Here is a 20352-nt window from a genome sequence, read left to right on the forward strand (position 1 = left end):
TCCTGCATGGGCTGAACCAGAGCAGCTCCACCACAGGCACCGCTACCAGGACCCACCTCACAGAAAGTTTATTTTAACAACCAGCGCAACTCTAGAAGAAGGCAGCTCAGAAACAGGGAATTATCTTGACAAACCAATGAAACAACTTAATAGCACATAATACATGTGCATATCGCCATCGCTGGCGAGTGACACAAGCAAACATTAATTGTGAAATGCTCATCAGTGGGTGAAATGTGAACCATCACAGCATTTAGTGGCAAATAAAATGTAACATGTCAAAGAGCTAAAAATGATGTCAAATTGCTTTAATTAATAGACGATTCCCACCCAGACGCTATGCTAATAACCCACTTGAATCTAATACAATGTGCTAGCTGATAATTAATGCTTTTAAGCAGAGTTTAGACATCTGACAAGTTGCAGTTGCATTTGCAGTCACAGTGTTGGGCTCGGCAGAGCGCGGGGGCACAAACCCCTCCGTCCGCGCCAGTCCCCAGGTGCCTTCAGCTGCAAAAAACATCGGGTTCAGCCGCCAAGGTGGCTCTTCTGCAGATTGGTTGAAAAGCTGTCTCTCATCCCATGCCTTTCCGCTAACCTAGAGGAAAACCAAATCGTGGTGGCCGTTTGCAGGCTCCCGGCATCCGCAGCAGCGTCTGCGAGCGAAGGGATCGTTATGGGGAGGGAGAGGAAAACGTGCAGTAGGCGTTGGAATGAAGCCAGCAACTCAGAAGTCGATGTTTTCCATTAGCTTTACGTTGCCACCCACCTGCGGCACTCCAGCACCCGCTGCGCCCTCCGTGCTGAGCCCTGCTTGGGAGAAAGCTGGGAAAAATCCGCTCCCGCCCTGAACGCAGGAACCTGCGGAGCCTCCCGGGGCGTCAGCCGGGATGGTGGCACCAAACGAGCATCGGGGTCAGCTGCCACCCCCAGCCCTGCGCCAGCCCCCGTCTGCACCGGGAGCCCCTGGACGGGCTGGATCCTGCCCTGGGAGCCCCTGGATGGGCCGGATCCTGCACCGGGAGCCCCTGGATGGGCCGGATCCTGCACCGGGAGCCCCTGGATGGCCTGGATCCTGCACCGGGAGCCACTGGACAGGCCGGATCCTGCACCGGGAGCCACTGGACAGGCCGGATCCTGCACCGGGAGCCCCTGGATGGGCTGGATCCTGCACTGGGAGCCCCTGGACAGGCCAGATCCTGCACCGGGAGCCCCTGGACGGGCCGGATCCTGCACCGGGAGCCCCTGGACAGGCCAGATCCTGCACCGGGAGCCCCTGGACGGGCCGGATCCTGCACCGGGAGCCCCTGGATGGGCCGGATCCTGCACCGGGAGCCCCTGGATGGGCTGGATCCTGCCCTGGGAGCCCCTGGATGGGCTGGATCCTGCCCTGGGAGCCCCTGGATGGGCTGGATCCCGCCCTGGGAGCCCCTGGATGGGCTGGATCCCGCCCTGGGAGCCCCTGGACGGGCCGGATCCTGCACTGGGAGCCCCTGGACGGGCCGGATCCTGCACCGGGAGCCCCTGGATGGGCCAGATCCTGCACCGGGAGCCCCTGGCAGCTGCAGCAACGGCTTTGCCCAGCCAAGCTCCCTCCCTAATGATCAATAATTCTCGGGGCTCCTTCGCATCTCAAAGCTGCCACCGACGGCTGTTGATGTTAGTCTAACAGCCAGGCAGAGCCCCGGGCCTGGTTCCTCCTCGGAGAAAAAGGCCCAGAGAGGAATTCGCTGGCCTGGGCACACGAGGACATCCGGGGACGCCCGGCGGACGTGGGGAGCTGCCATCCCGGGCACATTCAGCATCTCCTGCGCGGCGACAGCAGCTCCCCGCGGGATGCGGTGCCCGGTGCAGAGGTGCCCAGCACAGAGGTGCCCAGCACAGAGGTGCGGGGCCGGGCTCGCGGGGGGCCTCGTGCGCCTGCACCCACCTCCCGCCCCGCTTGGTTGTCACAGATGTTCAGAAAAAATTACAATCACGTTTTCAGAGTGTTAAAATTCAGGATTTAAAGTCACTTTCCATAAATCTCATTGACGAGGGCATATGGGCACCGGTTTACTCTAAGGTAACATTCATGCATATTTAATTAGGCTGCAGTAAATAATTCACTGCAATTGATTTTTTATTAATAAACTGTTGTGAGCCAGATTATCACGCCAGGGTTCAGAAACAGCTACATGACTGCACACTTTGGGGGGGGGAGGGGGGGGGAAGCTGTGCAACACCCGCATTTTAAAAGCTTTCATCTCTTTTTGCTCCATTTTGTTATAACATGTCATGTCATCCCTTTCAGAAAGGCAATTTTCATAAATCACTTATCACCTGTTATTAATATCGCATTTCCAGGTGTTTCCTGCATCCTGACATTTTCACAGGAGCTGGCGAAGCCCTGAGAAACACCACCTGCCCCAGCAGCCCTAATGCGGGCCCTTCAGATGCATTCGCCCAGGAACGCAGCAAGGAAACACAGGCTTTAAGAGGTGGGGAAAAAAAAAAAACCAAAAAAACCTTGACTAAATAGCACCTAAACACCAGCTTTCACCAGTGAACGATTCAGGTTTATGACATACAGCTGTCATAACTTTTTCAATTACAAGGCAAGTGATGATTGCGGGGAAAGGTGTCTCCATTCATTTTCTCCAACGAGCATGTTTCCCCTCTAATCGCTTTTCTTCAATTAGCAGATTGGGGAAATGGAAGAGAGAAGCGAGTGAGGGAGAAGGGGTTGATGGCCGCCTGCATGGCCGGAGCTGGCCGAGTGCAGAAACCCAACTCCTGCCAGCTCTGCGTCCGCTGGGCGCTCGGCCCCTCCTCGCCCCGGTGCCCGCCGTGGGCCAGGGCTGTGCCTGACGGACACCCAGGGCGTCAGAAAGCAGCTCGCCCCCTGACCACACGGTTACACCAGTAAGCGCAGAGCAAGCGGCAGGAACTATCAGTAATTAAAACTGCTCCTCTCCTATTAGTAGATTAGCAGCGTGGTGCTCACAAACGGCACTGGAGAAGAAAAGTTCCATCAAAGCACTAACTGCAGGAATTATTAATTAATTAGCATTTCTCTGAGCACCTCTAAGTCCTAATCTCCCAGCGTGTTGACCAGTTAATCCCCCAGATCGGTCACTGCGCCCATTACTGCTGCCAGCAGGACGCCCAGCTCCACGCTGGACCCCCCCTCGACCAGCTCTCCCCTGTTTTCCCATGCGGCGCTTGGCCACCCCAGCTCGGGCAGCCCCCAGGCACACTAACGGGCATAATTAGCACCAAGCACAGCCGGGCACCCCGCAGCGTGGGCATCCCGCAGCGTGGGCACCCCGCAGCGTGGGCACCCCGCAGGGGGTAGCTCTCCAGGCGGGGCCCCAACAGACCCTCTCCCACCCCAGCTGCGCTCTCCCTCCAGCACCCTGGTCCCTCCAGGCCTTGCGAGCTACTGTTGGAACAAAAATTCCCACGATTAACCCGTTTGTTCCGGGGGCCTGGCTCTGCGACTCACCCTGGCATGCTTCACTGCTAAGCGAGGAATTAGTAATTTGCAGGCTGCTTTCCGGCACCTCCTCGGAGATGAGGCAGGGATGGTGCTGCCTGCCAAGGCCTGACACGCTGAAAGCCCGGTATACGAGTGCCACACACCGGCCGTGCCGCGCTGTGCAGCATCGCAGGCAGATGATGTCCCCGAGACCCCTCCCGCCTCCCTGGGGTCCAGGCCCCGCTCCTCCTGCAGCCCCCAGCCCGGGCCAGGACGGCTCCTCAGCTCCGGCCACCTCCGCGGGCTGCAGTCCCCAGAAGGGCACCGGGCAGGCTGGCCCCTGGCACGGGAGTGAGTCCACCCCAGCATCCTGCCACACACACGCCAACACAGCACTGAGCTTCACCAAAAAGATATTTATTTTCACCTTTTAAGAAAAAAGGAATAAAACCAGGATCGCCCCCCCAAGAAGGATTACTGTCAACTCCGCCAACGAGGTGCAGGAGCCTCTAGACTGGTCCTGAAATACCACGTCCCGTTGGGGACCCAACCAGACACTGACAAACTCGCAGCAGAGTTAGCACTGCTGTGATGGGGCAGGGGGTCTTCAAGTGCGCCCCGGCCCACCCGCGCTCCGGCAGTAGGATCGCCAGCCAGGCACCCTGTGGGGCTGGTCTCCGCTCCATCCCAGAGATGGGGGGACTGAGGCATCCCGGGGCCCAGCTCCCACACTGTCTACACCAGCAGAGCCCACCGTCTTCCTCGCAGGGCTGGGGGCAGGGAGCCAGGCACGCACTCGCCGCGAGGCCCCGCTCCCCAGGAGCGCAGCCCCCTGCACAGAGCCCTGCGTCACTGGTGCTGCTTCTTGTGCCGGAGGATCTCTGTGGGGGTGAACACGAAGTCCTGCTGGCAAACGTTGCAGTGGTACAGTCTGTGCAGGGCTGTAGTTTTGGATGAGCTTTCAGCCGCTTCTTCCAGAGGGGCTGCAGGAGAAAACAGCATCACGCACAGAGCGGGCAGAGCCCCGGCCCTGCTGCAGGAGATACGTGGCACTCTCTGGCCCAGCAGCATGCTCTGGGGCAATCTGAACAAAACGAAGCGCATGCAAGACCTTTCTGCTTCCCAAATTGCCCCCAAATGCTCATTTCATGCCCTTCAGTGACACCTCAAGGGTCCCAAAGGCACGGGGCATGGCTGGAAACTGGCACAAGCTCAGCGGGGCTCACAACTGCCCTGTCCTTTGCCACCCATGGAGCGGAGATGGGGCTGCCCAGGCTCACCCAGAGACCGTGAGGGAAAGCCAGGCCAGTTCTCCCACCTCATCCCCTGCCACAGCCACAGCAGCTGGGGACTCACCCTCCGGGGGCCTGCACGTGCTCTCATGGCACATTCGCTCCAGGGGGGTGAAGGGCATGTGGAGGTCGCAGTGCGGGCAAGTCCAGAAGCTCCGCAGGCAGTCATTGTAGAGGTCTGTGTCGGTCTGTGGGAGAGGAGGGCAGGGCAGTGGGCCGCACAGCCTCAGGAGCTGCATAGCCCTGGGGACCGCCAGCCACAGATGCGGGGTGGGAGAGGGCTGCACTCACAGCCAGGCAGTTGTAGGTTAGGTAGTCCGTGACCTTGTGGCCGCCTTTCACCTCATCAGGCTTCATCTCGGTGCCCTGGAAGAGCCCCGGGAGCCGGGGGGCAGCAGCCACAGTCTGGGGCCCAATGTAGAGGGCCTGTTTCTCCAGCCCGGTCAGCTGGCGCAGGGTATACAGCACCTGCGGGAGAGCGTGGTGACTTGGAGGGATCAGGTCAGCTCCCTCAGTCTCCTTTCTCAGCCTTAAACTCAACAGCAATGCACTGAGATGGCAACGTCAAACCATCCCGGGCACGCTGTCCTCACGGCTCGCGTGCTCCTGGACCTAGCCGCCCCCGTCCCAGCTCTGTCACCTCTATCTGCAGGAACTCCAGCAGCCCCCGCGTCAGCACGGACACGTCCCGGGAGCTCAGCTGGCACCCTGGCTCCCTGCCCCGGCCTTCCAGCTGCTGGTTTAGGAGCTTTTCCCAGGCGGCACGAAGCTGCAGGGCTGCAGAGAGCAGCCGCAGGGCAGCCTCCGTGTCAGGGATGGTGAGCTCTAGCCAGCCGTCTGCCACCAGCCGCGCACAGTCTGCGCTCGTGTCCAGGGAGCGGGAGAAGAGCAGGAGAGCCTGGAGGAGCAAGCCACAGTCAGTCTGCGGAGGCAAAGGCGGAGGGAGAGCACAGGGAGAGAGCGGAGGCCAGTGAGGTGCCAAGCACCCACCTGTAGGGCTGGCACCCGTACGCAGTTCACCAGGTAAGGCTTGTTGGTCTCCAGCAGTGAGACAAAGGCAAGGAGCTGGTGGTGCCGGCTCAGCCCATCCTTGGCGTCTGCAAAGCAGTAAGAGACACCTTAGCTGGGCCCGGCACCGTTCCCCATCCCCAAAGACCTGGGTCTGCCTGGACAGCCCAAATCTCACAGCCTGAGGTGCTTTCATCCAGCAGTTGGCATAGAGAAAGCAGCACTGGCCCAGAAGCCAGGACGGAGCAGAGCCAGGGCTCGGGGCCTGGGGTTCGCTGCTTGCACACATGGCACACCTTACTCTGGGCCTGTCCAACAGCCACCCCCAGGGACGTGGTCTCCAGAGGGGACAGCAGCTTTTGTTCTCCCACCTTGAGTCCCCCCACGCTCCAAACCCTCCTTGGCCTGCAGCAGCTCCGGGCTTGTAGCGAAGACACAGGTTGGGTGAAGCACAACGCCCTGCTTGTTCTTGGTGTGGAAAATCTGCAGCAAGAGCAGAATCGGCATCAGAGGAGAGTGAGCAGCCCCTGCAGAGAGCACAGCCCACAAGACCCGATGATGTCTCCTACACTGTTTCCCCAGGGAGTGCAGAGCACGGTGGACGGGGACAGGGTGAGGACACCCACCTGATCAGAGTCCTTGCGGCTGCTGTTGAGCTGGTCGGGCACAGCCAGCTGGGGGTAAAGTCCCCTGCACAGCACCAGTTTGAGCAGAGCAAGCTGCGAGGACGACAGGACGGAGCTAGATGCAGCCTGGAGCTCATCCACATTGTGGCGAAGCTTGAACTTGACATCCTGCAGAGACAGAAAAGATCGCACATGCTTGGAATCCAGCTGTCTGGGCACCAACTGCCTCCCATGGGAGCGTGAGGCCAGCGACGGAGCAGGCACCACGGGTCACCTGAATATCGATGCTGCACTCCCCAAGCTTACGGGCACCACCTTCCTCCTCCTCGCTGGAGGAGCCGGCCGCTCCGACATGTAGCCGCAGCACCTTGCGTTTCCGACCTTCTGCCTCTGCGTGGCTCCGCCACAGCCGGTGCAGCTCCCGGCGCTCCCGGTGCCGGCTTTGTCGGCTGTAGCTGTCGCTGGGCTGGCTAGACGCTACCTCCAGCAGCTGGTGGTCTCGGAGCAGCTCCTGAGGGGAGGAAGGCAGTGCCAGTGAGGGTAGAAGGTTGCTGAGCCCCTGCGGTCTAGAGGTGGGCAGGTTTGGGACACGCAGTGCTCCTTGCATGCTTGGAGCAAATTCAGCTCGCCTCCACCCCAGCCCTTCTGTGAAGCATCCTCCTATCCCTCCCCAGACCGGACACGAACCCCCAGGCCTGGTCCCGCCCCACCTGAAACTGGCGCCGCAGGTTGGCAGCCTCATAAAGCCGATGCTCCTCCAGGCCTCGCCGCCGGCACCATTTCCGGGAACGGCCGCTCCGCTCGGATTTCACCTGCTCAGGATAGCACAGCTCAAGCCCTGGCAGGGACAAGCTGTCCCTCCTGCCGCTCCCTGCCCCCCACTTCAACCCCCCACCCTCACTCTGGCAAACTCCTCCACGGACTCAAACACACCCACCCCAAAGCAGAGGGATTTTCCCCCCAACCTGTCTCTTGCCTCCCCCCAGGCAGGTGGAGTCTTACCTGGACCCACTCGTTGAAGGCATTCAGCAGCGTCAGGGGGTCGCCGTGGGGGCTCTCAAGGGGCCGCCGGGCTGTGGCACAGTCGGGGTTGGCGTGGGCAGGACGCAAGAACAGGGACTGCACGCTCAGAGTGGCTGCCACGGTCAGCGTGGGCTCGGTCAGGCCAAAGAGCGCTCCCAGGACCAGCATCTTGCCTGCGCAGCGAGGGCAGGGGAGGCGGTGAGGGCAGGGGACCACCCGCTCCGCACACCCCTCTGCCATGCCCTCTGTGGCACCGCCACATCTGCTCCGGAGACCCAGGATCACTCACCAACCACCACGTCCACTGGCAGCTGTGCCAGCAGGTTCCCAATGGGCGTCAGGTCTTCAGCCTCATCCAGGGCTCCCTGGTCCCTCAGATACCGCACGGCAGTCTCCAAGCTGGACAACGGAGGGGGCTCCAGGAAGGGGAAAGTCCGGGGGTCACCCAGCCCCATGCTCTTTAGCTGGGAGAGAACCGTATTTAGCCTGACACCCCTTGCTCTCACTGGTCTGTCCAGCACAAATGGAAACAGAGCCCAGCGGCTTGTGCCACACTGATCTGAGCCCTGATCTCGGGGCCAGAGGCTTTGCAAGGACTCAACCAGGGGCTAATGCAAAGCAGAGACATGAGTTCACCTCATCTCCCTTCCCAGGGGGGCACAGAGAGCACAGGGGTCTGGGCTGCAGCCGCAAGGGCCGCATCATGCCCTGACACTCGAGTTGTAGCCTCGTTTCACACTTGGCTGCTCAGGCTTATCTCAGAGACAAGGTCTCCTAGAGCCTCTCCGCAGATCCTCACTCACCAGGCATAAGAAACCCAGCCAGGACAGAGGCAACTGCCCTTACCTGGAGCACTAGGGCATCAAGCGCTACCCGTTGAATCTCTGGCACAGGGTAGGGGGAAAAGGCATCATAGTCAGACTCAGCATAGAGTCGGTAGCAGACACCAGGGCCTGTCCTGCCGGCACGCCCCTTCCGCTGCTCAGCACTAGCTCGGCTGATCCAGAACTCCTGCAGTCGCTGCAGCTTGCCCTGAGGGTCATAGCTCATCTCCTTCACCTTCCCTGGAGGGGCAGGAGGGAGGCAGAAACTCAGGGCAGGGCACAAGGAACCACGCGACTTCCCATCCAGCAGAGAGGGGCACCGGGGCCTCACCAGAATCCAGCACGAAGCGCACGCCATCGATCGTCACCGAGGTCTCTGCGATGTTGGTAGAGAGGATGCACTTCCGGACACCCGGAGGGGGCACATCGAACACCTACGGAAGTGGAAAGAGCAGTCCTATATTGGTACCTCAGCATGTCTGCCCCCACGAGCCCACGCTGGGCCCCAGGTCTGCAAGGGCCAGAGCAGAGCTGTCTTTCACAGCAGTGGCTGCCTACAGAGGAGCATAAAGGAGGGGGTAAATACAGGCTGCCATTCGCTGCCTGTACCCGCTCCCAGCACCTGCAGTCAGGGTGCTGCCAGGACCGGGCCCAGGATTTTTGCCCTGTGATGCCAGACTAGCAGCATCCACTCAAACTCAGGGGCAGAGGCCTGTACCCACCTTGTCCTGCTCCATGACAGAGAGGGTACTGTGCAGGGGCAGCACAATCCAGCGCTGGGTGTGCGTGGCGTATGTCTGAGCCGCCTCCAGCACCGCTCCGATCTCAGCCACCCCGCTCAGGAACACCAGCAGGTCCCCACGCTCCTCCGGTGGGTACTTGTGGTCGATAGCTTGCAGCACCCGCAGGTACGGGCGGGGATCCAGGCGCTCTGATTTCCCGCTCGTTGCTGCCTCCTCCTTGGGGATGGGTTGGTAGATGACCTGCAGGAGCAGACACAGGGCACTGCGCTGAGCAGAGCTGAGAGGGAGCGCTGCCCTGAGGAGTTCAGGAACCTAGGGCTCTCTCCCGCCCCATGACTGGAGGTGCAACCCAGCCAGCACAGCACAGCTCCTCTCCTCCCCTCAGCTCTCACCGTGATGGGGAAGATCCTTCCCGGCACTTGCAGCACAGGGGCGCCACCGAAGTACCCTGAGAAGAGGCGGATGTTGATGGTAGCAGACATGAGCACCAGCTTAAGGTCTGGCCGAGTGGGGAGCAGTCGCCTCAGGACCCCCAGGAGGAAGTCGCTATGCAGGTGCCGCTCGTGAACCTCGTCTGCGATCAGTACGTGGTACCCCGGCAGCGTCGGCTCCCGCTGTACTTGCCGCAACAGCAGCCCTTCTGTCAGGAACACAATCTTCGTGGCAGGCGAGCGGGTGCTCTCAAAGCGGATCTGGTAGCCCACCTAGAGCAGGAAGAGGAGGAGCACGATGAGAAGACGACAGCAGTTGGCAATGGCTTTTGCCACTCTGCCAGTCACCATCACCCCCCTCAGCCAAGCACGGTGACCTGCCCGTGTGCAGGGCCCCAGCTACACTGCCCTCCCCCAGCTAGAGCTCACCTGGTCCCCATACTGGTGCAGGCTCTCGAAGCCCACGCGCTTGGCCAGCGAGATGCAGGCGATGCGGCGTGGCTGGGTACAGGCCACGTGGCTGTACCCAGCCGCCAGCAAGAACTGGGGCACCTGCGTGGATTTTCCGCATCCCGTGTCACCAGCCACCACCACCACTTGGTTCTGGGCCACCGCCCGCAGGAGCCGGTCCCGGTACTGCGCAATGGGCAGCGCCGCCCGCTCCCGGTGCAGCTTGGCCAGCTTGGCGAAGCTCTGCTTCTGGGTGAAGTCCAGGTAGTGCAGCAAGGCCATGCGAAATTCAGAGAGCTGCTCCCGGGGCGGGCCAGGGTCTGGCCGCCGGCCCCGCACCAGCCCCTCCATGTCAGCACTCAGCACCGACAGGTTGATGCGGTAGCGAGCGTCGTACTCTCGGGGCAGGTCGAGGAGCCGGGAGGCGGCGGGCGGCTCTGTCGGGCCACGGCTCGTGGCTGGCTCGCGCTCGTGCTCGCTCCTCCGGCTCTGGAAGCGCCGGAGCCGCTCGAAGAAGGCCCAGAAGTTGTGGCTGTCCTCAGAGCCTGCCCGGATGTAATCCTGCTCGCGGAAATACAGCTCCTCCAGCCGGCGCCGTGTCGTGGGGCAGTCCCAGTCCCACCGGGCCGGCGAGGGCTCCCGCCCTGGTCTGCTGGGCCTGCTCTCCTTCTCCGACGGCATCTCCCGGCCTCCGTGCGGCAGCCGGGGAGCTGCCAGCCCCTCGGACGGGCAGAAAGGAGCTGGGCGTCACGGAGCCGGTGTCCCGGCGCACATCTGGGCAGGGCTGAGCTGGAGCAGCCCCCGGCCCGAGCTGGGGGCCTGCGCCCGGCTCAGTGGGTCCTGAGGGCGGGGGGGCGGGGGGGTCAGGGAGCAGGGCATCCCACCGTGTCCTGGGCCATCCCTCCGCGCCGGAGACACCCCCACCCCACCGCGGCCTCAGGAGCCTTCTCCTGGCCCCAGCTGGGACCCTCGGGACCCCCGGGAAGGCCCTGCACCCCAGGGACCCCCCGCGCCCCGTCCCCAACCCCCGGGACCCCCCGCTCCCCGGGGCCCCCCACGCCCTGGGAACCCCCCCGCACCGCATCCCCGCTCCCCAGGGCCCATCGGCCCCCGGCCCGGCCCCCACCAGGGCCGGCGCACCTCGGGCCCTGCGCGCCGCGGCCTCGGCCTCGGCCACGCCGGGGCCCCACCGCTGTCCTCGCTGCGGCCCCGGGGCCGCCCCGGCCCGAACTCACCGTCCGGCGCGGCCCGGCGCGGCCCCGCTCCCGCGCACAGGCCGCGGCGCCAGGAAGCGCCGCCCGCCACCGCCAAGGGCCGCCCGGGAGCCGCCGCCGCCGCGCGGGGCCGCCACCTCCCCGGGCCCGGGCCCAGCACCGCCCCCGGGCCCAGCACCGCCCCCGGGCCTAGCACCGCCCCGGGCCTTGCCCCGGCCCCCCAGCCCCGCCCGGAACAGCAGGGACAGGGGGGCCGGGCCGTGTCCCCCGGCCCTGCCAGGGACGGCCGAGCCCCGCTGAGCCCCACCGTGTCCAAGTGTCCCCCACCGTGCCCCACGGAGGATGGCCGTGTCCCATCATGCCCCGCCATCCCCACTGTGCCCTGCCATGTCCCGCCAGCCCCACTGTGCCCCGCCGTGCCCCAGTGGGGACAGCTGCGTCCCACTGTGCCCTGTCGTCCCCGCTGTCCCTACGCCCTGCGGGGGACAGCCATATCCCACCGTGCCCCACCAGGGACAGCCGAGTCCCACCATCCCCGCTGTGCCCCTGCCCCAGGGATGGCTGCCCCCCGCCATCCCCTCCGCTCCGTTGGCGACAACACGGCAGCTCCCAGCAGAGCTTTATTAGAGCCCGGCGGTGCCACCAGCGCCTGCCCCGCTACAGCCCGGCCTCGGTGGCGGCGGTGCTGGCGGCAGTGGATGCCGGGGGGGAGGCCGGGGGGCCGGGGGCCCGGCACCCCCACGGGGCCCGGCGCAGCCCCGGCCCCACCAGCGCGTAGAGCAGCGGGTCGGCGGCGCTGTTGACGTAGGCCAGGGCCACGGCCAGGGGCTGGGCGGCCTGGGCGCGGGCATAGGCCGCTGTGCCAGGCCGGTGGGCCGCCAGCGCCAGCAGCACCGCGTGGTAGGGCAGCCAGCAGCCCACGAAGCAGCCCGCCATGGCCAGCGCCGCGGCCGTGGGCCGGGGCGGCCAGCGGCCAGCGCCACGCAGCCGGGCCAGCAGCAGCCCGCAGCAGGCCGCCATGGCAGCCGTCGGCAGCAGGAAGCCACAGAGCAAGCGCAGGGCGGCAGCGAGCAGCTCGGCGCGGCGCCCCGCCGCCCCGTAGTCCAGCACGCAGGTCTCCTTGTCGGAGAAGGCGTCGCGGCGCGTCGTCCGGAAGACGAAGGAGGGGATGGTGAGGAGTGCCGCCAGGCCCCAGGCGGCCGCGCAGACCCCCCGCGCCAGCCCCGGCGTCCGGTAGCGCTGGCACCAGCCGGGCCGCGTCACCAGGGCGCAGCGGTGGGCGCTGAGAGCCGTCAGCAGCAGGACGCTGGCGAACATGTTGAGGACGGTGAGGGAGGGCAGCAGCTTGCACGCGAAGCGGCCCAGTGGCCAGTGGTGGTCGCGGGCCAGCGGCAGGGCCAGGAAGGGCAGGGCCAGGCAGCAGAGCAGGTCGGCCAGAGCCAGGTGCAGGAAGCAGAGGACGCTCAGCTGGCGCCGTGGCTCGCTGGCAGCCGCCCAGATCACGGCAGTGTTGCCCGGTACGCCCAGCAAGAAAGCGAGGACGTACAGCACCAGCGCTGCCCCGTAGCTGGGCGGCAGCGTGGGCGGCATCGCGTGGGCACCCTCGAAGTCAGGGGCTGTGAAGTTGAGGTCGAAGTCGGTGTAGTCGTCGCTGTGCTCCCACGGGACCGTCATCCTCAGCCCTGCAAGACAAGAGCGGGCAAAATCCAGAGGCCTCCTCCGAGCAGGAAGTGCTCCCCCAGGGTGGACGAAGGGGAAAACTGACCCGTGCTGGCCCGGCCGGAGACAGGGTCCCTGGGGGAGCTGGAGGCCTCTGCCCCCTCCACCGCCTCCCCCCTCGCCCACTCCGCGGCTTGTCCTGCCGCGTTTCAGCCCCGGGGACAGAGCCTCTGTGGGGCAGCCGCCTTCAGAGGAGACCCATGCCTACTTCCTTGCTCCGGAGGAAGAGGAAGGCAGGGCTGAGGACGTCCACCCTCTCGGCCTATCAAAACAAATCTGGCCAAGAACTAAAAACAGTCAAGAGCAGCAACGCTTGACTCGGAGCAAAGAGAAAGGGAGCACTGCGAATTTCAGATTCAGAATGCCCAGATCTGGCAGCATTGCGGACGAACGCAGGCTGGAGAGGCCCGGGCTCTCCGTCGGGCCCGCGAGGCCGGCCAAGGCGCCATGATGCCGTTGGTGCCGGCTCGCCCTCTGCCCCTCCGCGGCGCCCCGCATCCCGCGTGGCAGCAGCGCCGGCCGCCCGTCCTGCCGCGAGGCATCGCTTCATCCCAAACACGGGGCTTGGCAAGCGCCTCTGCTGACCCCCACGAGGGTCCCGTCGGCCCCTTTCCACAGCCTGACGGGAGGACAGCCGCTCTGCTCTCCGGATCACCACCCGCTTCCCCCGCTTCGGCACCACCTCCAGACTCGCCGAGGGTCCACGCTGTCCCGCTGTCCAGGTCGCTGATGAAGATTTTGAGCAACGTCACCCGAGACGGGGCTCCCCAGCTCTCCTCTCCAGCCCTTCCTGAGGGTGGGCTGGACGTTTTGCTTTTCCGTAGGTGGTAGGAAGCGAGAGGGTCCCTCCAGCCCCGCCAAGGCCCACGGCGCTCAGCAAGAAGACAGTCTGCCACAGGGCACGTGTCCTCCTCTCCCTGCTGATTTTGATTTCCTCCTACCCTGGCGCGGGGAGGGGTTGTGCGGAGGGAGGTTGGCCCCCCCGCCGGCTGCTGTGCAGCCGCAGCATAACCTGTAGCCCTCCAAATGGCCAGGCATGAGCCGGAGCTCGTGAAACCTCTGCTCTTTCCCCACTCCAGGAGCTTGACCACAGGCCAGCTTTTGCCAGCCACTGCAACCGCTTTCCGGGACTGGGGGAAACTGTGGTGTTTACTGTGCCACGAGCAAACTAAAATCCACTACGACAGCAAAAAAAAACCTCCCTGTTTTGTCCTAGCCCTGGAGACCAGCTTCAAAATAAGCAGCTGAAAAGGAGAAGCAAGGGAGCAAGCCTTGCTCAAGGCTCTATATCACTGCACAGGTGCAGATCTCAGGGGCTGTCCCGCCCATGCTGGACTCCCATCCAATCCCCACAGTGCCAGGATCAGTCTGGTCTCAGGACCTGGCTTGTGGCAGAACCAGACAGGCCTGTTGTGCCAGGAAGGCTCTTCACCCAGCCAGCAGGCAGAGCGATCAAGGCAGGGTTCTGCTTCATGTGCTGCGCTGACCATAACCCAGAGGAAACCCTCATTTCTGGATATTGCTAAACTTCTGCTTGCAACATGCCCACAGTGATGAACTCGTGTGCTGGAAGTCGTGGCACAACCACTCCTTCCCCAGCCCTTACCGGGCTCGTGCACATCGGCGGCCGGGTCAGAAAGCCACGTGTGCGCAAGAACTGCTCTGGCGGTTCTCCGAGCAGGAGCCATCCAGGGCAGGGAGTGCCTCTCATTTACCCCTGGAAACTTCTAGCATGGTTTGCTTTTTTTTAAGGTGCTGAATGGCAAACTTACCTGTCACCAAGGTCTCTCTTGCAGCAGCCTGAGCTCACGATCCGAGGAAAGCACCGGCAAGGAAGGAGCAAGTTCCCCTGCCTGTTCCCAGGGAGGCTGCTATGCGCAGTGGACAGCTCTGCCAGCGCCGAGAGCCTTTGGCCAAACAGAGCTGTTTTCACAGATTGGGCAGGCACAGCCCCGTGCGCTGTGTCTCTCCCCACCCACACGCAACACACACATCCACACACTGAGTCACGCCTGGCCGTTTCACCCTGCAGCATCAGGCCAAAGAAATGAGACCCTTGACGAACGGGAGGTCTGCGTTAGCCACCCTACCAGCCGAGCAGGGCTGCAGTGGGAACGGGGCGCACACAGGCCACAGCAGGTTCAATATTTATTTGCAAAGTCGGACACATCCACGGTAACAAAGCACAGCTGAGCTAGGTGGAGCAACCGGGGCGAACAGCAGCAGGCCCCTTCCGATGGGATGGGCAGGGGATGGACCAAGCCCCCGTGTACTGGGGAGGACCTAAGCCTGCGGGAAGGCTGACTCCCGAGGCCCGGGAGTGCTGGAGGGCTCAAGGCAAGTTCAGCGCACGGAGTTCATCTCTGACCTCCCTGACCATAGGCCCTGGCCTGCCTGCAGGGCTGCGGGTCGGCAGGGTTTACCAGGCAGCACAGCCCTTACGGGGCTGAGAGGGGACCGGCCCAGAGCGCGGGGACCTGGAGACAGGGGACAGGGTCAAAGTTTGGCCTGTAGGAGAAATGGGAGAAGGGGATATTGCAGGAGCCTGCCGGAAAAAAATCTGCTCTAAGGAGTCTTTTTACTGCTGGGTGGGTTGCAGCCACAGAGAAAGCCACGAAGGGGCCCCTAGGCAGAGAGGAGCTGGGTATTTGGATGCACAAATTTGACAGCATGGGAGCTGCTTCAACCCTCCAGTTTCCCCAACCCACAAGCAAAGTAGCCAGGGCCCAGCAGGGAAGGAGGGCAAAAGATGCACCTCCTTTCCGCAGTGGCCACCCAGACCCCCAGGAGAGGGCTACCTCCCCCAACGAAATGGGTTCAGGAGGGCAGGTGGCAACGCTCCCCCGGAGCCGTCCCCAGCTGGTACCCTGGAGACATCTCAGCAGGAGTCATGCCGAGTCACACGTCGGTGCTGATGTTCTGGTCGTCCAGGGTAGACTTGGTCTTCATCCTGCTGTCCCCCGTGGTGCTGGGGGGGTCCTCGCTCAGCACGCTGCGCAGCACAGCTCTCCAGGAGCGCTGGAACTTGTCCTTGAAGTCCTGGCCCATGATGACGTAGATGATGGGGTTGAGGCAGCTGTTGATGTATGCTATGCCAGCGACAATGGGGTCAGCTTCCAAGGCACCCTTGAACAAGCTCGTGTGGGGAAGGGTGGAGGCCAGGATCAGCCCCACAATGTGGTAAGGCAGCCAACACACAAAAAAGCTGACAATCACTACGAGGATGAGCTTGATGGCTTTCTGAGAGCGGGCAAAGCGCTTGCTGTGGACACGGGCCAGCAGCAGGCTGTAGCAAGCCGTGATCACCACAAAGGGCACCAAGAAACCACAGAGGAAACGGAAGACAGCTGTGAAGAGCTCAGTGAGGCGCTGGTGATGCCCAACGGACGCATAGTCCAGCACGCAGGTCTCCTTGTCGGAGAAGACGTCAGAGCGCGTCGTCCGGAAGACGAAGGAGGGGACGGTGAGGAGTGCCGCCAGGCCCCAGGCGGCCGCGCAGACCCCCCGCGCCAGCCCCCGTGTCCGGTGGTTCTGGCACCACACGGGCCGCGTCACCAGGGCGCAGCGGTCCCCGCTGATGGCCGTCAGCAGCAGGACGCTGGCGAACATGTTGAGGATGGTGAGGGAGGGCAGCAGCTTGCAGGCAAAGTGGCCCAGTGGCCAGTGGTGGTCGCGGGCCAGGGGCAGGGCCAGGAAGGGCAGGGCCAGGCAGCAGAGCAGGTCGGCCACAGAGAGGTTGAGGAACCAGACACCATTCACTGTGCGCCTCATCTCAAAGCCAGTCACCCAGATGACGGCCCCGTTGCCCAGCACACCCAGGAGGAAGATGAGGGCGTACAGCACCAGAATTGCCCGGTAGCTGTGAGGGATTTCATATTCATAGAGCTCATCTATAGAATAGTCATCAAGGCCAGAATAATTGGAGGTATAATTGTACATTGAGAATTCCATTCTCCAATAGCTCCCGACCTGGAAACCAAATTCAGAGATCATCATCTTGTTCTCCATCCAAATGGACCTTTCCACCCTGAGCAGCACATCCACAACACCCTCAGCATGGAAACTGGACACACCAAGTACCCTGGGACAGCGGGTAGCAGCGTCGCGACAGCCTCAGGGCTGGGCAGGGCCAAGCTGCTGTCCTAACCGGAACAGGCACAGGCATTAAACAAGAAACTCTCTTCTTCAGAATTAAGCTGTGACAGAGAATAATCTACACTGGCCCCTGTGATGTTCTGCCACAGACTCTCGCTGGGGCCAGGACCTCCACAACAAGAGTGTGTGGCGTAAGAGCCCTGAAGCACTGGGGTTTCTGTCCTCCTGCAGCTCTCGCTCCTTCCTGGGAAACGGGGTTGAAAAAACACTTGTTCTTGTGCTATTATTCCCCTCCCCGATCACCAAGGAAATACGAACTTCCCCAGCTTTCTCTGTTTGTTCTTCATTGCATTTTGCAAGAACTCAGGTGGCGAAATGCTGGGGCGCTGCAGCTCTGCTGGGGCAGCTTTCCTGGGGGCTGCTGCGTCCTGCTGAGCATGCTGGCGCTGGGGATTTGCTCCCATTCTGATTCCCAGCCCTGAGCACGGGCAGGCTGACCCCACGCTGTTTGTAAGGGGAGCAGGGAACTGGATCGCAGTGAGGAAGGTGCAGTCTGCACCACCCAGCCCTGGGCCTCTACTGCTGCCTCCTGTGAGGTGGAGATGGGTTGAAACCACTCGAGCATCCCTCCCTCAGGAGAGGGAATGGGAAGGATTAACACTTTTCTGTGGAGGCAGAAGACACTTCGCGCTGTGACCACAGAGCTCTCTGCTTCAAAAGGAAGTAAAAAAGCTCTGCAAACACACAAGATTTCCCTTGCACTGGGAGTCACAAGTGCAAAGGGCTAGAGAGGGAGAGGATGAGTGTGCCACCTCCCTGGGGACCCAGAGCCAAGCTGCGACACACCAAAAGGAGAGGGCAGGAAGGAGCTGGAGCCAGTTTTGCCCAGAGACAGAGGAGGAACTTCTCACTGCCAGAAACATCACCCTAAGCGTCCACAGCGCAGTGGAAAACAGAACCTGAAGCAGCAGAAGAGGCCGGCATGGGGAAGGTCTAGAATTATCCTGTTACTTACTGAGTGATGCCTGTGCACCCACGGCAAGGAAGAGGGGCAGGGACCGGCCCTAGGCTTGAAGTGCCTCCAAGTATCAGTCCGCAGTTAAAGAGGGGCTACAGCAACCTCACTTAATGCTCTTGCCTCAGACTGCAGCAAAAGACACCGCTACAGTAGAAGGCACTGAGGACGCCTCTGTCCACACAGGCTCAAGCCACATTCTTGCAAGGATTTCCTGTTGATTGCATCCAGTTGCAACAGCCTGGTCATCAGAGGAAGCAGGCATGCCACTCTGCGCAGTCCTAGACACTGCGCACACCAAATCGTGGGGATTGCTGTGACAGCCCTTTCTCCCGTCTGGAAAAGAAGTGGCACGAGAGGGTAGATCCCAACTGGCCAAGGCTGAGCATAGGAGCTGGATGCAAGGGGAAAAGGGGGCTGTTAAAGCTGGAGTCTCTCACAGTCAGGTGGACAGACCTCACCTAAGGTCAGAACTCATCTAGCGGTGACCAGGGCCATCCCCACAGCACACAAGAACACATCCAAGCAGATGCTAAAGAAATCTCTGCTCCACCTATGAAGATATCTCTGAAAATTGAAGGGAGAACATCTCACACAGGGAAAAAACAAAAAACAAAAAAAAAAAACATGGGACAATCCAACCCAACCAAGCAGTGAAGAGAGTCCTGCCAGGAACCCATGCAGCTGATTTAGCAGATGCTCACCTGGTACAGAGAGTCCTCGCAGGCTGTGTCTGCCCTGCCAACAGTCCTAGAGTGCGAGGAAGGACGGGCTGAGCCAGCGCTGGGGTTTTATACAGCAGTGAACAGGAAGCAGCACTTGCATCTCGAGAAGGATTAGCAATGTCATCAGCTAAGAGAAGCTGAGCTGTCCACATAAAGGAAGGATATTGTTCGCAGAACAGGGCATCTGCAGGGGAACCAAGATGATCTGGGCTCAGTCCTGTGCTGCTTGGTTCCCACATCATAGACCTGCTGTCCTTCACCTGCGCCATTGTCGGGCTTTTATGTGTGCAAAGCAGGCATGAAACATGGTGGAGTGGAACAGCCATGCTGTGCTGGGGCGAGCAGCTGTGGGGGGTCATCCTGGCTAGCAGAAAGCTGCATCTCCAGCTGCAATGCGGAGGATCTTGGTACGCAAACACCTTCATTGCAGAGCTGGCAACAAGGAGCCCACAAAAGTGAAGGGTCAGGGCTAGAAAACAAGGAGAAGACGTGAGCCCCAGACCTGCACCTTGCATGAGTAGCAATGGGCTTATTCCAGCTTAGAGGTAATTCCCCACTGCCACAGCTGGGACCAGGAAGGCTCCAGGCACGAGCCTCTCCGGAGAAGACGCAGGGGCCGACTGGAGCACCCCAGGGCTTTGCATGGCACAGCTCAACCCACACCTATCCTATCCCCCACTGACCCTTTCCCCACCACCGACACCATGCCCTGGGGGACATCAAGGCCGCTAGACCTGGGTCAGCCCTGTTGGGCTGCTCTCCGCTTCGGGCCCTGCAGGGCAGCGGGAGCCGAGGTCTCTGAGCACCCTCTGCTGTTGGCGAGTGTCACACCGGAGCTCCAGCGCAGGGAGCCGACCACCCTCTCCAGCACAAACCCACAGCAACACCAGGCCGGGGGGCTGGCAAGAGCGAGTGCAGTACCTGGGGCTGGGATGACCGGGAAAAGGCTGTAGCGCTCCAGTCTTCCTTGGCTCCTTGGTCCGGGGCGAATCCCAGCACATGGAAATGCCGTTAGCATCCGAGGAGGAGGGCTGGGGAGGTTTCCCTCCGAGTCAGGTACATTTGGAGAAGAGGACGTCTCCCAGCACATCTTAGCTCAGAGCCTCCCTTGGCTGCTGCTTTGCCTCGGGTCTAGGCACGTTCTCCTGTCGCGCCTGGGACCTGCGGACTGCTCGGCTGCCCCGACCCCGCTGCGTCCCCACAGGGGCAGGATGTGACCAGCCCTCGCCTGCAGCACTTCAGCGAGAACGCCCTGCTGCCAGCAAGGCTCCCAGCCAGGCAGGGCTGCATCTTACCCAGGCATTCCTGCCCTCCTCCTTTCACCCCCAAACCTCCTCCAGAGCCCACCAGCCACTGCCAGGAGCAGCCCCCGAACAGGACAGGTTCCTCCCAACCCCCCTCACAGCCTCCTCGTAGGCTGGGAACTGCAGCCCGGAGGCAGCACCTGGCTCCCCACAGGGTTCCTCCATCCCCAGCCCCGTCCTCGCAGAGGCTGCAGCCCTGCCGGCTGCCCCGGAGAGCCCGGCTCCACGGCCCCGGGCCCTCAGCCTGCGCCAGCCGCGGAGCCATTGCAGAGCTGCAGGGCCAGGGAGGCAGCAGGGCCCTGCTCGGTGCCGTTCCCGGTGCTGCGGGGCGCCCAGACCAGCCCGTAGTAGACGACGAGGAGCAGCGCAGCCAGCGAGACGCACAGGAAATAGGCACAGACGGTGGCGACGCGCAGCCAGCGG

General features: G+C 62.4%; 3 protein-coding genes and 1 long non-coding RNA gene across 4 annotated transcripts; all 4 read right to left on the reverse strand.

Annotated features, from left to right (window-relative positions):
* Positions 1–287: 287 nt before the first annotated feature.
* LOC112993088 (uncharacterized) lies at positions 288–3551 on the reverse strand. Its single transcript, XR_003261648.2, has 2 exons — positions 3488–3551; positions 288–598 (listed from the first exon to the last, which is right to left on the reverse strand). It is a non-coding gene; the product is annotated as an uncharacterized LOC112993088 (long non-coding RNA).
* Positions 3552–3856: 305 nt separating this feature from the next.
* On the reverse strand, positions 3857–11259 carry DHX34 (DExH-box helicase 34). The gene is made up of 17 exons (XM_064503134.1): positions 11093–11259; positions 9837–10697; positions 9369–9680; positions 8956–9216; positions 8565–8667; positions 8256–8473; positions 7699–7873; positions 7389–7582; positions 7097–7198; positions 6661–6897; positions 6387–6554; positions 6132–6243; positions 5743–5849; positions 5393–5650; positions 5044–5220; positions 4817–4940; positions 3857–4443 (listed from the first exon to the last, which is right to left on the reverse strand). The coding sequence occupies exons 2-17, from the start codon at positions 10536–10538 to the stop codon at positions 4310–4312; spliced, it is 3384 nt and encodes a 1127-aa protein (XP_064359204.1). The 5' UTR covers positions 10539–10697; positions 11093–11259; the 3' UTR covers positions 3857–4309.
* A 469-nt stretch (positions 11260–11728) lies between these two features.
* On the reverse strand, positions 11729–13890 carry LOC112993083 (C5a anaphylatoxin chemotactic receptor 1-like). Its single transcript, XM_064502962.1, has 2 exons — positions 13473–13890; positions 11729–12753 (listed from the first exon to the last, which is right to left on the reverse strand). Exon 2 carries the CDS (start codon positions 12743–12745, stop codon positions 11729–11731), a length of 1017 nt encoding a protein of 338 aa, XP_064359032.1. The 5' UTR covers positions 12746–12753; positions 13473–13890.
* A 1035-nt stretch (positions 13891–14925) lies between these two features.
* LOC112993081 (C5a anaphylatoxin chemotactic receptor 1-like) lies at positions 14926–20166 on the reverse strand. The gene is made up of 3 exons (XM_064502996.1): positions 19547–20166; positions 18605–19094; positions 14926–16759 (listed from the first exon to the last, which is right to left on the reverse strand). Exon 3 carries the CDS (start codon positions 16739–16741, stop codon positions 15689–15691), a length of 1053 nt encoding a protein of 350 aa, XP_064359066.1. The 5' UTR covers positions 16742–16759; positions 18605–19094; positions 19547–20166; the 3' UTR covers positions 14926–15688.
* Between the last annotated feature and the right edge of the window lie 186 nt (positions 20167–20352).

Source organism: Dromaius novaehollandiae, chromosome 34, assembly GCF_036370855.1.
Source record: "Dromaius novaehollandiae isolate bDroNov1 chromosome 34, bDroNov1.hap1, whole genome shotgun sequence".
In the NCBI taxonomy this organism is placed as follows: Eukaryota; Metazoa; Chordata; class Aves; order Casuariiformes; family Dromaiidae; genus Dromaius; species Dromaius novaehollandiae.